Source organism: Oryctolagus cuniculus, chromosome 5 (assembly GCF_051225735.1).
Source record: "Oryctolagus cuniculus isolate XC-2025 breed Fujian yellow rabbit chromosome 5, ASM5122573v1, whole genome shotgun sequence".
Taxonomy (NCBI): Eukaryota; Metazoa; Chordata; class Mammalia; order Lagomorpha; family Leporidae; genus Oryctolagus; species Oryctolagus cuniculus.
Genome location: NC_142871.1, coordinates 85,042,590 through 85,061,066, shown reverse-complemented (window position 1 = coordinate 85,061,066; position 18,477 = coordinate 85,042,590). Strand labels below are relative to the sequence as shown.

Below are 18,477 nucleotides of genomic sequence, written 5' to 3'. Positions count from 1 at the left end.
GCGCAGTTCCGGCCGTTGTGGCTAATTGGGGAGTGAACCATTGGATGGAAAACCTCTCTCTTTCTCTCTGCCTCTCCTCTCTCTATGTAACTCTGACTCTCAAGTAAAAAAATAAATAAATCTTTCAAAATCAAAAGTAGGAGTATTATTTCTTCAGGGTGTTCTTTATTCCAATGGCACAGATGAGTAGAAATATTAATACACAACAGATGATAAAATAAATGGGTCAAATTCTTCCTCCAGTACTTGACTAAATTTTTTTATAAGCTAGAGTAAAATGAACCTTAACATTCTTTTCTGCAGCTCTAATGATAGTGTGTTCAGGGCTTCAAGTCTGGATTATTCTACTCTGCATGTTGCTCGCAGAGGGTTTCTGTAAGTGTGGATATAAAATAGCTGTCTGGGTTGTTGTGCAACTATGCTTATTTTTTCTTCCTTGTAATATAATGAACACAATTAAGCTCACACACAGACTGCATGAGGTTGTACATAGAGACCATGGCACCCTGAGTCAGCACTTCTTTGAATCATGGAAAGCATTCAGCATCTTTAGAATATAGGAAAAGTTAGTAGAAGTAAAAGCAGCAGGCACTTCAGAGAAATCAGGATTCAAGACTGTTCAACTGGGTTTAGAAGGAGGGAGACTAGAGAGTGGAGGGAGGCAAAGTTTTATTTATTCCCACCTCTGTAGGGAAAATGCGTTTCAGAAGACCCTCACCATGTTTGTCCTCTGAGAACCTGGAGACAGAAACTTAGGAGCAATGTTATTGTGGGCTGAATTGTTTCTCTCCTAACATTCCAAGTTGATGCACCAGATCTCAATACTTGAGAATATGGCTGTATTTGGAAATAAGGCCTTTGTCTACAAAGGGGTGATTAGGTTAAAAAGAAACCATTCAGGTAGGTACTGATGCCGTCGGACTTATATCATTACATGAAGAAGAAATTATGACAGAGAGATAGATACCAGAGGTGTATGTGCACAGAGGGTTGACCTATGGGAACACAGCCAGTGTGTAGCCATCTATCAGCCAAGGAGAGAGGCCTCAGAGAATACGAATCCTGCTGAGACTTTGATCTTGGATCTTCAGAACTATATGACAATTTCTGTTGTTTAAGCCAGCCAGTCTGTGTTATTCTCTTATGGCAGCCCTAGCAAGCCAATGCAGAGTTAGTGGAATGAAGGCTTGGAAAGAGAGAGAAGAAATTTGAAAACTAACTGTTGCTGTCTTATCCCTCCCCTCAGCAAGTCCTACTGCAATGAGACTGTTAGGGTAGTTTGATATAGTACTGAATCTCTCCAAGATCATGTGTGTGAATTTATATTAAGGGCAAAGACTGAGCTCTACTTTCTTAGTCTATAATTCTTCCAGAGCCCACATTCTAAATTAGCTAACTAACTTTAGGGGGAAGGGATCATTAATAATATTTAAACGCAAAGTAAATTTATGCTGAAGATAATGAAACTCCAAGGCCTTGGAAGGGCCCTAGTAGTGTGGTCTCATAGTAACATGTTTCTACAAACAAAAATTTGCAAACATTTAAACGTAATTGAGACAGCTGTCTCTTTTAACTCCAGTTTCTCCATTATTGCTCTTGCCCTCCTGTAGTAGAGGGTTGGAGTGACCACAAGATCCACCTAAGTTTTGGGTAAGCTGACTTGGGGTTAGTTTTGGTCAGTGAGATATGTTTGTGTGACTCACATTAATTCATGTTTAGGATATGTTATTGCTAGGTATTCTGGTGTAGGGATAGCTCCCACTATGCTGCCTCACCCAACATCCCAATCAAAGGTCCAGAGATCAAGATTTCATTGTAGTGAGAACATGTCCAGTGGCAGCCAGCACCTAAAGGATGTGAGTTTCAGGGACTTGAAACAATGTTTGAAATATACTGAGGTAGATTTCAGTCTGTGGAGAATTCTCCCGAACTAGAGAATATAATGAAGGTTTTCTCCAAATCAATAATGTGCAATTAGCAGAATGACGTAACAAAAATTTTCACTATTAGAAAGTGATTAAAATTCTAAATTATTAATAGTAAGAAGCCAATTGTAAACAACTGTGCTAGAGAAATGACTGAATTATCTTTATTCTCTAGAAGAAATTTAACAAAGTTATGGTCAAAAGAAGAGGTAGTTGAAGAATACGAAGCCAAAAAAGGTTCCGTAAGGAACTCAGTTCAGTAGAAGACAGAAGCACATCCAGGCTACACAAATGATCATATTGTAACATGACAAGAGTTTTTAGTGAGTATTGAGTCACTAGTGCTCCTCACTCCTGCTGGACAGGCACACTCAGAGCAGATGAGGAGACTAAAGGATTTTTGGAATATATCCATTGACTCTGGAATGCAAGGGCAGATTTATTTTCCTATTTGTTTAGTATTCTTATGAAGATTCCCTAGAGAAGGGATGGTCTCAGACAAGAGGAGATAATGGTGTTTACACCACTCTGTCACCAGAATTAAAGAGTTTTTGGTCAATCCAAAGCAAGTGAAAGTGTTCTGCTCCTTGAAACAAGGAATTGGCTTGAGTCAGAGATAGGCTCACAGGGAATGAGGGGGGACTCCTTCTAGTGGCTATGGCAGGTTAATTTGTACCATTCAGTGCTCTAGCTGAGAACCAAAACAGAAAGCTGAGTACCAAAACAAAAAGAAAAAGAAAAACTTTGGAGATATCAGAGAGCCACCAATATAACCAGAACAGGAAGAGCCAAGATTACTGAGAGAAGGGAAACTCTCTGAGGTGAGTGGCAGAGGTTCAGCAATCAGAAACAGAAGTGGAGTGGGCATCTTGCTCAAATTAGAAAGTCCGGTAGTCCTGGGACATGGAAGACTCTCCTGTTCTAGAGATTTCAGTCTTTTCACTGTGTATTTTCAACAACTACTATAATTAGTTAAGAAAATCACGTATCTTGTTGTCAGGTTACCTTTATTTATTTGACACATTCACAGCTTTGCTGTGAACAGAAACACCAACTGATCTACAAGTAGGCCTGCCTTGCTGTCCTCTGCTATATAACAACCTCCAATGACTTGAGGAAACCCCACGTGTTTTCAAATGAAAGAAAGAGCAGGAGGGTATAGCAGGAAGAAAGATAAAATTAGATAAAAGAGAAGAGAAGAAAATCCTTCTGTTTGAACTTGAGACTTCAGTTTGAAGCATTATGAAACACCTTTTCAGACTATTACAATAAAAGACTTCATTCTATTTTATGCATCTAAGTAGCAGTTATTTGTATTGTGCCCTAAAATGATGAGTTAAAAATGAATGGAATATGGGGTGGCCGTTGTGGCACACTGGGTTAAACCACCACCTGGGATCGCCACATCCCGTATTGGAAGGTTGGTTTGAGTCCCAACTAACCCCGCTTCCAGTTCAGCTCCCTGATAATGGTACAGGAAAACAATGGATGATGGCTCAAGCACATGAGTCCCTGCCACCCATTGGGGAGTTCCTGGTTCCAGGCTCCTGACTTTGGCTTGGCCCAACCCCAGCTGTTGTCACCATTTGGGTAGTGAACCAGCAAATGGAAGATCTTCATCTTGATCTCTATCTCTGTCCTTCTATATCCCTTTTTCCCTCTTTCCTTATATCTCTTTCTGCCTCTCCTTTTCACCCTCTCCCTCTATCCCTCTGTCACTCCACCTCTCAAATAAACAAATCTTTTAAAATATTAGGGTAGAGTCTCTAATCTTCCCAAAATCTCTATTTTTTGGTGAATCTTGGGAACATCATCTCAGGAGAAATATCATTGTATATGAATAAAATTGTTCCACTCAATTGTCTAGCACTGATCACAATCCATAAATACCAGTTGTATTATCAGCACCAGTTTTATTCATACCCCAGCCATCTGAAATGGTTGCTTTGTCCATTTTGCTAGTGACTACATTGGATCAGGAATTTAAATCCTTGGAAGATTTTCTTTTTAATATTTATTTGAGAGGGAGAGTTACAGACAGAGAGAGGGAGAGACAGAACTAAAGGTGTTCCACCTGCTGGTTCACTCCCTAAATAGCCACAACAACCAGAGCTGTGCCAATCCAAAGGCAGGAACCAGGAGCCTCTGCCAGGTCTCCCATGCGGGTACAAGGGCCCAAGCACTTAGGCTATCTTCCTCTGCCTTTTCCAGGCCATAGCAGAGAGCTGGATCAGAAGTGGAACAGCGGGACTTGAACTATCAGCCATATGGGATACCGGCACTGCAGGTGGGTACTTTACCTACTATGCCACAGCACCGCCCCCCCATTAGTTATATTATGCATCAGTGTGATACATTTGTCACAATTAATGAACTAGTATTTATATATTATTAATGAAAGTCCATACTTAATCAAATTTCCTTAGTTTTTGTCTTAACTTTTTCTGTACGCATGTGTTTAGTTGTCAAGTTGTCTTAGGTTCCTCTGAACTATGATTTTTCAAACTTTTGTTTTTGATGACATCAGCACTTTTTAGAAGTACTGGTCATGTATTAGAATGTTTCTCAATTGGGCTTTATATATTATATATATATAAATATATATTTACATATATGTAACTATTTGAGGAGCAGAGTTACAGAGCGAGAGAAGGTGAGACAGAGAGAAAGGGTCTTCCATCTGTCAATTCAGTCCCCAAATGGCCCCAATGGCCGAAGCTGGGCTGATCCAAAACCAGGAGCCAGGGGCTTCTTCAGAGTCTCCCACATAGATGCAGGGGCCCAAGCACTTGGGCTATCTTCTGATGCTTTCCCAGGCCATTAGTAAGGAGCTTGATTGGAAGTGGAGCAGCCAGGACTCCAACCAGCGCCCATATGGGATGCCAGCACCTCAGACTGAGGCTTAGCCTACTAAGCTACAGTGTCAGCCCTCAGAAGATTTTCTTAAATTGAGTTAAAATATCACATAGCTCTCTCCTCCAATTAGAAGCATATGACAAAAAGCAATTATGTCTTAACTGACCAATGAAAAAGGAAAGGAACTGCCATATTATGTAGGCTATTGGTTCCCCAAATGTAGTTCAAGGAAGAGCAACACCCAAGAAGTTGAGGAAGATGGAAGTCCTCAAGCCCCAACTCAGGCAGAATCAGAGGGTCTGGGGATGGGACCTTATAATCTGCATCTTAACGAGGTCTCCTAGGTGATTCTGAAGTGCTCTCAAGTTTGAGAACTCCTGAGGTAAGGTGATGCTAAGGGTTGACTGACCAATTGACAAGTCTTCAGAAATGCTAAGCAATAGTGTGAGCTCCTCTGCTAGGCTCTTAGGTCTCCTAAGTGACTATAGATTTGGTAATGCACTGTGTTTTATATCTACATTACAGTAGTTTTATTTCATAGGCATTAAATAGTGAACAGCAGTTTCTAATACAACCTAAATGTTCCCATGACTCTCTAGTATCCAAGTGAAAAAAGATACTTGAACATTGATGCCGGCATTTCAAAGACTTAGATTGCTTCTCCCTGCATGCTTCAGAACTGCAGCTAGTTACAACGGGCCTGCTACAAAGCCTCATATGAGCCCCTGTATATCTCAGAAGGGCCCACTAGGATCCCTGTTTTCTGGGAAGTGGGTACAGACAAGGGTGGAAGTATGAAAGGAAGGATGCACTTGGAGATTTGATTGGGTTTTCATTCAGTGGTTGTAGCAAGTTTTCACAGAAGTGAAAGATCTGTGTCTCAGTACCTAGAAAATTGTTTCTGTAGCTCTGGGTGCTGTGCAAAGAAGTTACAGAGTTGATGAGGATCTGGCAGAGGCTACAGCAACACCTCCCTCCACTCACCCTTCATTGAGGATATCTCACTCCCAGTCCCATCCTGGGAAAAGGGTTCCTCAGATTTTACCTTTGCCCATTTTTTTGCAGCTAAGTAAATTCTATTTTTTTAAAATTATATATTTTTATAGTCTTAGTAAATTATAAATAGCAGAAGTTTACTTGGCTGTGGTTCTGGCAGTTGGGAAATCCAAGATCAAGGGACCACATCTGTATCATCACACGGCAGGGAGGTAAGTGAGCATGTGCAAGACAAAGGAAAAATGACTGGAACATTCTTTTTATCAGGAGCTCACTCTTGCTATAATGAATCCACTCTCACAGTAAGAACATTAATCCATCGAATGGGGAGTCGTCAAGACCCAGTAACCTCTTAGAGGTCCACCTCTCAAGAGTGTTACAGTGGCAATTAAAGGGAATGTTTTTAAAGGGAATGCTCAAACTATAGCAGGGTCCATGGACCTAGTTTAGTGCATTGGTGGGCCTTGATTCACCATGGCACCTCCTTAACATCCCCACGGTCTTCTCGACATTCCTCCATATATATTACTGGACTTTTTCAATGCATCAGGGAATACAGCTGTGAGCAAAACATGGAGCCTTCATGGGTAGCGCTTACAGGGAGCTCCATGGAGCTTTCAAATGCCTCCATGGACTTCATGTTCTAATGGAGAAGAGACACAAAATAAGTAAGTATGATATCAGTAAGCTCCTTTTAAGTCTTTGGGAATCATATACACTTAGCACCAAGCCCATCTGTTTTTTCCACTCTGGCCATCTCATCTAATTAGCCATCATTGGGGGAAGGCATCTCTTCCTCACAAGAACATAGTTGCAGCAATTCTTTTGCATACAGCATTTCTTTTGTATTCATGAACTGATACAGAAATCTCTTCCTTCCAGCTTAACCAAAAAAAGAAATGACCTCCTTGCCTATGAACTCCTGATAGATACAAGAGTTTTTGTATAGGTTCACTGGTTCTATGTACACAATTTTTGCAGGAGCTCAGAATTGTCCTGCAAATGCTTTCATAAAATTGCATCTGTTTCTCAGCATTATACATAGAAGTTTCCCAGAAGGAGAATCTTTTTCCTGCACAGCTCCAGTTCTTCTCCAGGAGTCTCTGAGAAAAGCTACACACCAGCAAGGGCCAAGCTGTGGCTGTGATGCCTCCCTGAAGGCCTTAATGAGGATAAGCAGAAGTAAAGCCAAGGGCAGGGGCAAGAAAGCGTGTCCCATGAAGAAATATTAAGCAGGAGAATAACATGATTAGACTTGTATCTTAGAAGGAGGACAATGGTTTGGAGAGGAGTTTGGTGGCAAAGAAGCTGGTGTATTATTTGTCTTAACCATCTTCACTCCCTTGATTTTTAAGACACGCTGATCCTGGTTTTCATCCCCTCACCTCATTCTGACATTCCTTTTTTTTTTTCTTTTAGGTGGTAAGCAAGGTAGCAAGGTTTATTGGGGTAGGGCATCCATCAGAAGGATGGGACAGATTCTAGGAGAGAGTGCCCAGTCATTCAGATTGGAGAGAGCAAGGTTACATGGTTAAATGGAGAGAATGCACCTGGCAGGCCAGGCCGGCAGCTCAGCAGAGAGCCTGAGTGCTGAGTGTTTTTACTGCTGTATAGTATTCTATAGAATACATATCCCATAATTTCTTTATCCAGTCTTCTGTTGATGGGCATTTAGGTTGATTCCATGTCTTAGCTATTGCGAATTGAGCTGCAATAAACATTGAGGTGCAGACAGCTCTTTTATTTGCCAATTTAATTTCCTTTAGGTAAATTCCAAGGAGTGGGATGGCTGGGTTGTATGGTAGGGTTATATTCTGGTTTCTGAGCGATCTCCAAACTGACTTCCATGGTGGCTTTACCAGTTTGCATTCCCTCCAACAGTGGGTTAGTGTTCCTATTTCCCCACATCCTTGCCAGCATCTGTTGTTAGTTGATTTCTTTATGTGAGACATTCTAACAGGGGTGAGGTGAAAGCTCATTGTGGTTTTGATTTGCATTTCCCTGCTTGCTAGTGATCCTGAACATTTTTTCATGTGTCAGACTGTCTTAATCATCTTTGAATTCCTGGTGCCCAGCATAGCATATGTACATTGGATGCATTAAAATTGTTTCTTGCTAAACTAACTGCATTGATAGTGAACTTTTTTAAAAAAAGATTTATTTATTTATTGGAAAGTCAGAGTTACAAAGAGAGAGGAGAGGCAGAGAGAGAGGTCTTCCATCTGATGGTTCAGTTCCCCAGATGGCTGCAACAGCTGGAGCTGCACTGATCTGAAGCTAGGAGCCAGGAGCTTCTTCTGGATCTCTCATGTGGGTGCAGGGGCCCAAGGACTTGGGCCATCCTCTACTGCTTTCCCAGGCCATAGCAGAGAGCTGGATCAGAAGTGGAGCGGCCGGGTCTCGAACCGGCGCCCATATGGGATGCCGGCGCTTCAGGCTAGGGCGTTAACCCGCTGCACCACAGCGCTGGCCCCTATAATGAGCTTTATTTATTTATTTTTTTTTGCAGAAGAACAGTTGAAATAAAAATATTTTCATTTACTCTCCTTTTTATGGAATTTTAAATTAGGAGACCACAAAAAATTAATATAAAATAAATCATATTTCTAAAATTTTGAAATGTAATAGAATTAAATATGAAGTGATGATGTGAAAAGTATAAAAATTTTGCTAAAATTATATAGAAGAAAAACAGTAATAAATCTGACTCCCCACAATAATGTCAGTTCCATCTTCTAATTTGTTTTGGCTTTTTACTTATTTATGTCTCATATCATTTGACAGATTTAATTTCCTTCACAGGACAGACATTCTTGCTATGGCTGACGACTATACAGCTTTCAGTACTAGGAAGACATTGTCCGTTTTACAATCCCCACTGGAAAGCAGACTACTCCTCAAGCTACAAGGTAAATGCTCATTGGTTCTGTAGTATTTCCAGGATAGGCCAGGAGTATGGACTGTCTACTGCCATAACAGTGTTGCACAACGATCAATAAAACCTCAGTGTGGCAAACAGAAGTACATACATTTAAGCTCCTAGGTCTACAGAGTTCAGCTGATCTAGTCAGGCTTGACTGGTCTCAGTAGGACCTGTCACATGTAGGGACCAGTTGGGGTGGCCTCAGGTAGAAGGATGCAGGTGAGTTGGCTTTGCTCTATGTGTTTTTCATCTCCTATGGGTTCACTGGAGCATGTTTTATCAGCTCAAGCAATTTTCCAGACTAGTTTGAATGACATTTGTTAATATCATACTAGCCAAAAAAAAAAAAAAAAAAAAAAGGCACAAGGCTGACCCTAGAATCAAAGAGAGAAGGCATGGATATGGATGTATAGTCACAAGGAGGGGGAAGAATTGGGACTTTTTTATGCAAGCAATCACATATGCTTAATTTTTCTTTGGTTTAACTAATAAAAGAGTTCAAGGGAGTCAGATATCCTTGGATTACATTAATTATTCAGCTATTTCAGTTTGGTTTTCTGCTAAGAAAAAAAGCCAGAATTTATACTATTTTTCAAGACTAACCTTTGACAAAACACCAATATGCATTATATTTAATTATTAAAAACCAACTAATTTCTTGAGGATTTACTTATTTATGTAAAATAGTTACACAGAGAGAGGAGAGGCAGAGAGAGAGAAAGAGAGAGAAAGAGAGAGAGAGGTCTTCCATCTGCTGGTTCATGCCCCAATTGGCCACATCCGAAGCCAGGAGCCAGGAGCTTCCTCCAGGTCTGCCCACATGGGTGCAGGGGCCCAAGGACTTGGGCCATCTTCCAGTGCTCTCCCAGGCCATGGCAGAGAGCTGGATCAGAAGTGGAGCAGCCAGGAAATGAACTAGCACTCATATGAGAGGCCAGCATCACAGGCAGTGGCTTTAGCTGCTACACCACAACATTACCTTGTAAACCAACAATTAATTCTTGCCTGAAAACAAAAACCAGCCCACCAGTGCCATCAGAAATCCTCTGAGAAGGCTCCCAGAGCATACTTTGGGAATCCTTGATTAAAATAGATATCTTTGTTCAATTTGAATGTGTTTTTACTCAGATGAACTTTTGCTTTATGCAATTCCATCAAATATTAAATAGCCTGTTACATAGTATTAAATATTGATGATGCTAATTCAAAATGAAGATTATAAAAGCATTCAGACTGGTTCCAATCTTTAAAGTAATGTCTTGAAAGCATCATAAAATGGAAAAAATTATTGTTTAGTCATATCACCTGCATTGTATTCATATCCATGAAATTCACAAGGCTCTAAGGCTTTTTTCCACTGCCTTCACTTACAGTTCATGTTCTTTTCTTACATGCTCTTATGTGACATTTATTTTTTCAGCTGATCACTTTGGGTTAATTGTAACAGTAAAAGTACTTTTATTTCCGTAGTGATATTTGTCATGTTACAGATTAGTGAGGAGAACCCTAAGGAATAAGAAAGTTTGAGGGGCTGGCATTGTGGTGTAGCAGATAGGCTGGTATCACATATGGGTGCTAGTTCATATCTCAGCTGCTCTACTTCCCATCCAGCTCCCAGCTATGGCCTGGGGAAAGCAGTGGAAGATGGCCCAAATGCCACCCACGTGAGAGAACTGGATGAAGCTCCTGGCTCCTGGCTTCAGCCTGGCCAAGCCCTGGCTGTTGTGGCCACTTGAGGGTTGAACCAATGGATGGAAGATCTTTCTATCTCATCCTCTGTATATATAACTCTGACTTTCAAAGAAATAAATGAATCTTAAGAAAAAAAGTTTTTTTTAAATCTGTTTTTAAATCTTTTTTAATCTGTTGATTAAACACAGTCATGCTTTGCAGCCTGTGGTTGTTCTATGCTTAGGCACAAACAGCTTTATTTGTTTATTTAAGAGACAGACAGAGCTCCCATCTGTTGGTTTACTTCCCAAATGCCTGCAACAGCTAGGACTGGGCCAAGCCAAAACGGGAAGTTTGGCACTCAATCCAGGATTCCCATATCTGGGATAGGAACCCAATTACTTGAGCCATCACTGCTGCCTTCCAGCGTCTGCATTAGGAGGAAGCTGGAGTCAGGCGAAGCCAGGCATCAAACAAAGGTACTGTGATATGGGACACAGACAATTTAACCAGCAGGGTAAATGTTTCCCCCACCAACAAATTTTGGAATCTCATTTTGTCAGAAGATTGCCTAGTATACCAGGTATCAGTGAACTCGAAAACTTAAACCTCAAATTAAATGTAAAATTAACTTGACTTCATAAAATAAGTTTTAAATTTTAATCTATTTACCAAAAAGCTTTACATAAGCCTGTGCTAAAATTCTATTTTGTTTTTATACAACTTGAATCCCAACAAACTGTCATCCACATCATTTTTGCCTCAGCCACAGCTTCATACATCTTGTGTTGACAGAATGGCAGAGTATTACCTGTATACACAGTGACCCTGCTCCTAAAATAGGAGTGGGAAGAGACCAGACCTAAATCTTTCCCCTGGAGCAGCCACCGCCGCAGGTCCCCCTCCACTCGCGCCCCTGCGCTGCAGCCTCCAGGTTGCAGGGGGCGCTGTGGCGAGGGCCAGGCCGAGTGCGCTCGTCCGCTCTCTCCCGCAGGCAGCGGCGAGGCGGAGCCCTAGCGGGAGCGGAAAGGAGGGAACCCCGGGGAAGGTGAGCGGCGGGGTTGCTAGTGAGTGGGCGGCGGGAGGCAGCGGGCGCCTCGCCGCACGCCGGCTTCTGGCTTTGGAGGGTGTGGGCAACCAGCGGGCCTCGCTCCCAAGTGCCGCAGGGTCGGCGGCGTTCTTTCGGGCGCCCTGCATCTTTGCCGCTCGGTGGAAATCCTGGCCGCACCCCAGCCTTGGCGACCCGGCCCTTCCAGAGCTCGTTTCCGGAACCCTGACGTTCCAGGCGCCCGGCAGTCCGGTCGGTGTCGGCTCACGAGACTCGCGTATTTTACAGGGATATGGTTTTGTAGTTTGCACGAGCTGGCCCAGTCTTTTGTTTCTGCGCCGAGAGTCCTGCTTTTTCTGTCTGGAACTCAGTTGCGACCAGTTTCTTCTGGAGGCTTGAGTGATCCGCTAATAACGGGCAGTGTAGGACACACACTGGGGAGGGCGCCACCTTACACCATCCAGCCGGCAGGTTGGCAGATGGGCTGCAACAGCCGCTGACCACAACTGCTCTCCTTTTGTCAGGTACAGTAAATTCAAGAGACAGAAAGATGCTTTTTTTAAAAAATATACTTTACATTTAAAACATCAAATATAGGATCCCTTTAAAAAAAAAAAAGCCCTGTAACGTATCAATGCGAACTCCTTGTATATATTTAGGACTAAGATTTGGTGACTTGGCGAAAGAGGAGCGGGCTGGAAATTGGGAGAGCTGGGTTATCCCACTCTCCTGGCGAAGACAATGCCTTTGGGCCTACGTCTCCTCGCAGTTCCACTAAGTTGTGAGGATGACAGTGGTTACTGTTTACTGAACATTTTATCCTTTCGAAGTGTTACTAAACATTTTATCCTTTCATCGATGACGTACACATTTAATAGACATCTGTCCTGTGCAGCAGATAGTATTACCCCGTTTATAAAGGTGGAACATGGGGGCCAGCATTGTGGCATAGCAGGTAAAGCCAGCAACTACAGTGCTGGCATCCGGGCACTGCCAGGAGCTTCTTCTGGGTCTCCCATGTGAGTGCAGGGGCCCAAGGACTTGGGGCATCTTCCACTGTTTTCCCAGGCCATAGCAGAGAGCTGGATCAGAAGTGGAGCAGCCAGGACTCAAACCAGTGCCCATATGGGATGCTGGCAGTGCAGTTGGAAGCTTTACCTGCCATGCCACAGCGCTGGCCCCACATATAACACAATCTTGGCTTCTAGGAGTCTTTGTGACCTCCGTAATCTATAATTCTTAAAAAATATTTATTTACTTATTTGAATGGCAGAGTGACAGAAAGAGGGAGAGAGGCAAAGGAGGTCTTACATCCATTGGTTCACTCCCCAAATGGCCACAACAGCCAGGGCTGGGCCTGGCCAAAACCAAGAGGCTAGAACTCCATCCTGGCGTCCCACAGAGATGCTGAGGCCCAAGCACTTATGCCAGCTTTCCCTGCCCTCCCAGGCACATTAGCAGGAAGTTGGATTGGAAACCAAGTAGCTGGCTTGCCAAGTGTATTAATAGGAAGCTGGTTTGGAAGCAGAGTATCCAGGAGTCAAACTGACACTGATATGGGAAGCCTGGCATCAGAAGCAGCAGCTTAACCAGCTTCACCACAGCACCAGCTCCAGTAATCTGTGTTTTTTATTTAAGTATAGCTGGTTGTTAAAAATTCTTTATTCGACAGATGGTATGAATAGATTTTTAATTTAGGAGACAACTACTGTAACATCTTCACTGACTGTTACTCAGTTTTAAAAGGAAAAGCTATGGGGCTGGTGTTAGGGCACAGCAGGTTAAGCCAGTGCCTGAAACACTGGCATTGCATGTGGCTGCTGGTTCATATCCTGGCTGCTCCACTTCCTGTCCAGCTCCTAGCTAGTGTGCCTGGGAAAGCAGCAGAAGATGGCCCAAGACCTGGATGAAGCTCCTGTCTCCTGGCTTCTGGCCAGTCCAGCCCTAGCCATTGTGGCCATTTGGAGAGTGAACCAGCACATGGAAGATCCCCCCCCCCCCACTCTCTCACTCTGCCTTTCAAATAAATAAATCTTCAAAAGAAAAGAAACTTCAGTACAATGAAGCTGTCCTGTCCCACATTTAATAACAGAATGATAAATACTGGAAAACTTTCATACTTTTTTTTAAAAAAAGGTTTATTTATTTATTTTTGACAGGCAGAGTTAGACAAAGAGAAAGGTCTTCCTTCTGTTGGTTCACCCCCCAAGTGGCTGTTACGGCTGGCACACTGCGCCTATCTGAAGCCAGGAGCCGGGTGCTTCCTCCTGGCCTCCCATGCGGGTGCAGGGCCCAAGCACTTGTGCCCTCCTCCACTGCCTTCCCGGGCCACAGCAGAGAGCTGGGATAGAAGAGGAGCAACCTGGTGCCCCAACCAGGACTAGAACCCAGGATGCCGGTGCTGCAGGCAGAGGATTAGCCAAGTGAGCTGCTGCGCTGGCCTTATTTATTTATTTGAGAGGTAGAGTTACAGAGAGTGAGATGTAGAGACAGAGAGAAAGGTCTTCCTTCCATTGGTTCACTCCCCAAATGGCCTCAATGGCTGCAGCTGCGCCGATCCAAAGCCAGACGCCAGGAGCTTCTTCCCAGTCTCCCACGTGGGTGCAGGGGCCTAAGGACTTGGGCCATCTTGTACTGCTTTCCCAGGCCATAGCAGAGAGCTGGATGGGAAGAGGAGCAGCTAGGACTAGAACCCTTGCCCATATGGGATGCCAGCGCTGCAGGCAGAGGATTAACCTACTGCCCCACAGTGCCGGCCCCAAAACTTTCATACTTTATAGAAATTATCATGGACAATGGTAGAAGTGGTATAACTTGTAAAATACATTTATGCCTTTACAGTCCAAGTATTCTTTAGTTCTGGTAAAGAGTTTTAACATTAATAGTACATTATTAAAGTGTACTTGTATGTCAAGGTTGTAGTATAAAAATATTACAATGACTGCTTTTTTCTTTAGGTCATTACAAAGGAAATGTTGATGCATCTAAGGATAAAGGATATTGAGACATCTTACAAGTAGAATTAGGTCATCACAATTCATATGTTTTGTTTTTTACAAACATATATAGGTTGGATTTCCTGATATTTAACATCACTGCTACCTTTAATTTTAAAATACAGGTTGAGCATCCCTAATCCGAAAACCTGAAATCTGAAAAGCTCCAAATGTGCAACTTTTTGAGCACCAACCTGATGGCACAAGTGGAAAATTCCACACCTGACCTCATGTGACAGGTTGCAGTCAAAATTCAAGTGTACAATGCACAGTTTATTCAGGATGCCCAAGGGGGAGAATGATCCTCCCAGCCCTGTCAGCTGTGATAAGTCTTTTTCACACATACAGATTTCCCCACAAAAGTACATCCACAGAGGGTTATAAAATGACATGTGTGCCAGCCAGGTGCACCAACAGCGGGTTCCCTGCTATGCTCCACATGAGGTCGAGACCTATGTGAATTATTCACTGTATGTTTTTTTGCTTATTGTCCACTCTGTGGTGTAAAGATATTGTTGAAAATGTCAAAAAGGCCTGCAGATATTCCTGTGACTACTAGTAATAAGAAAAAGAGGAAGCATTTGTGTTTATCTATAGCACAAAAAGTCAAGCTGTTGGAGAAACTGGACAAGGGTGTAAGTGTGAAACGTTTGACAGAAGAATATGGTGTTGGAATGACCACCATATATGATCTGAAGAAACAGAAGGATAAGCTGTTGAAGTTCTATGCTGAAAGTGATGAACCAAAGTTAATGAAAACTAGAAAAACACTGCATAAAGCTAAAAATGAAGATCTAGATCGTGTATTGAAAGAGTGGATTCGTCAGCGTCGCAGTGAACACATGCCTCTTAATGGCATGCTGATCATGAAACAAGCAAAAATTTATCATGATGAACTGAAAATTGAAGGGAACTGTGAATATTCAACAGGCTGGTTGCAGAAATTTAAGAAAAGACATGGCATTAGATTTTTAAAACTTTGTCGTGATAAAGCATCCAGTGACCACAAAACAGAGAAATTAATTGAAGAAGTGGATGTGGAAGAAGATTTTAACGTCAATAGTAAGGCTCCAGCTGTTCATTCATTGGCTGATGGTGAAATGGCCAAAATGATTCTGAATCAGTGTGACCGTGATAACAGTGATGATGGAGATGATGTTGGTAACGCTGCAGAAAAAGTACCTCTAGACGACATGGTGAAAATGTGTGATGGGCTTATTGAAGGACTAGAGCAGCGTGCATTCATAACAGAACAAGAGATCATGTCAGTTTATAAAATCAAAGAGAGACTTTTACGACAAAAGCTATTGTTAATGAGGCAGATGACTCTAGAGGGAACATTAAAAAAAGTCACCCAACAGAATACCTCTTCATCCCTGGAGGACCCGAGTCCTGGTACCTCAACTGCTCCTGATGTTTCTTCTCATCTAAAAACAATAAAACAGAATGTACAGTAACCTTTCAGTCAAACACGGAAGCATATGTAGAGACTCTCAGATGACTGTTCTTTGTTATTACTATTATTTGGCAGCTGATGTAGATTTTTTGGTGATGCTAATGTGCTACTTGGTTACCTTGGACATATTTTTCACAGTATTAATGGGATGTCATATTTTTTATTGTTAAGTGCTTATATGAGAATAAATGTAAGAATATGATTGCTTATTGGTAGTATGTAAAGTCAAGAATGATAGTGACAGCAAGAAACCAAAGATTATCCACATGAGTAGCTGAGGTAGTGAAACCTTTGCTTTCTGATGGTTTAATGCAAAATTAATATAAAGTTACCTCTAGGTTATGTATATAAGGTATATATAAAATATAAAGGAATTTCATATTTAAACTTGAGTCTAATCTCCAAGATAAATTGCATTTTGTATAAGCAAATACAACGAAATCCAAAACACTTATGGTCCCAAGCATTTCATATAGGGGTTACTCAAGGCCTGCAGTGAAATTTCTGTTGATTATCTCTGTCTCTGTGTGTCTCTTCATGTCCCTACTTACCCTCTTACCCTGGTGTATATATTTAATTTTGGATATCAGGTGTGGAATAAATCCTCAATTTCTGGCACATGGTTGCACACACAAAATGTACATGATAAACTATTCTGGGAGCTATTCTGTGTTCTGCAGTATATATTCTCTGCACCCATCTGCCCTGTTGCCTTTTTTTCTTCCTCATGAGCAATTAATCTATTTTCTATAGAGTAACTGTTTTAATTACACGTAGCTGCTTACTGTTAATAAAAGGACAATACTATTTGTGTCAGCTTCAGTTAGAATGACTTTTGCATTGTATTTGCTTTTTCAGGCCTTCCTAGTATTGTTATGTAATGTCCCAGTGTCAAATAGTGGTGCGTTGTGAGAACGTGATTTAGCCCTAACAACGTGGCCCTGTGTTAACTATTTCCTGCCTAACATTTCCTACAGGTATACCTGTTGATTATTTTACTGCTTTCTCTTTAATTATTGCTTCGATTTGCATTTTCTTTTTTACCACAATCATAGTCAAAATAGTTTTCAGCACAAGAAAGCATCACTGACACCTGCGTGAGTGGCTGGTGGCCAGCATTTGTTACTTAAATTCTCCTATGTTTGCAGACATCATCCATCCTACTGTCATGGTTAAGAGGGAAAAGGTGAAACACCAGATTAGAAGGGGGAAAAAAAAAGTGGAAGCAGTAGGTTGCTGCCATAGAAAAGGAGAGATAGCAAGAGATTTAGCATCACTTCCCCTACAATGTCCACATCTTTTAAATATTGAGCCAAGATTGAAGAGAGAAATGGATTCAATGAGTAAAGCAGAAGTGAATGGGAGGTCCCTTTTGTAGCTGTCTTGCTTGGTACCAAGAATCTGTGCAAGAAACGGGCATGTGAATGTATCACTTCTGCAGCTAAAAGCGCTGCATTTCTGCCAGCCTTGGGCAAGGTGTTTGAAGCAAGTGTGGCTGGCTGAACAAGTCTCAGCATGTTGCGGAATTGTTTCAGAAGTTGCCTGTGGGGAAGACAGTAGTTCTAGTAGAGAAAATTTGTAACTTGTATGCAAGAGAAAGTTAAGAGAACAATTGCTGGTTACAGCTTGAATGGGATTTTAAATGCTGATGAAACAGGTATGCCTTCCTGGTTATTACCTCATCATGTGCTTCATGCCAAAGGTGGACTTGGCAGAGGAAGTAAACAGAGATTGATGATTGCTTTGTTCTGCTGTAATATTTTGGACTACTTGTCGTTGGCAAATCAGCCAACCTCCAGTGCTACAGAAATATTCATTTGCTCTCTTGTGATTACTAAGCTAATACACATGTCTGGATGATGGGAAATTAATGGATGGCTGAGAAGAATTGACAGGAAGATGAAAGGAGCAAAATGCAATATCCTCTTCCTGATAGTTACAGTGCCCATAGCACACTCCCACACTTGGATCATGTATGTTTTTTTTATTTTTTGAAATTTTCTTATTGAATTCCACAGCTGTTCCGCAGCCATCATACCAGAGTATAATTTGCACACTGTACAGTGTTATGAAGTAAGAGTCAAAATTAACATATAAGCATTCATTGGTGTTTTGTACAAGCATTCTCTGTTAAATCTGTATACACTTAAAAAATAATATTTTTACAACTCATAGAGAAAACTAGGAGCTTGGCTTTTTAAAATACTTTGTTACATAGTGATCAATAAGTATTCTTCTATACTACTTAATTGGGTGAACACTTCAGCAGAACATTTACCAGAAAACAAAGTATTCTTCAGGCACTTTCTACACTTGCAAAAGTCTCAGAAATGTTCAACACTGGCTTTTCTTTCCTGTGTTCCCCATGCATGTTATAGCTACCATTACTGTCGATCTTCATTATCACCATGGCCTTCTGATTCCATTTTTATACCTATTAGTGCTCCTACAGCAATTTTAGGGTTTGCTAATTATTGGAAAAACAAACTGCTATCTGGAGCCACAGAGTGGCTGATCTGGAACACCAGTGAGTGTGGCAATTGGGTGCTAGATTGGTTCAAATGGCACATTTGGTAGTGTTTTTTCCGCAGGTGTACTTAAGGGAA

The 18,477-nt window shown here is 41.8% G+C and overlaps 1 protein-coding gene across 7 annotated transcripts in view; it reads left to right on the top strand.

Moving 5' to 3' along the window:
- Nucleotides 1-11,281: 11,281 nt before the first annotated feature.
- SMIM8 (small integral membrane protein 8) overlaps nt 11,282-18,477 on the top strand; it is a 14,783-nt gene continuing 7,587 nt past the window's right edge. For 2 of the 7 annotated variants that reach the window (XM_070073805.2, XM_051854495.3), the window contains exon 1: nt 11,298-11,419. Coding sequence is in view for 3 of the 7 variants with exons in the window: in XM_089332931.1 (XP_089189057.1) it covers nt 14,937-15,872 (936 nt within the window). In the remaining 4 variants the exon portion in view is untranslated. Of the gene's footprint in view, nt 11,420-11,707; nt 11,944-14,376; nt 14,446-14,540; nt 16,151-16,729; nt 16,849-18,477 lie in introns of those variants that run through there. The other 5 variants (XM_089332931.1, XM_089332932.1, XM_089332930.1 and 2 more) reach the window with 5 other exon arrangements.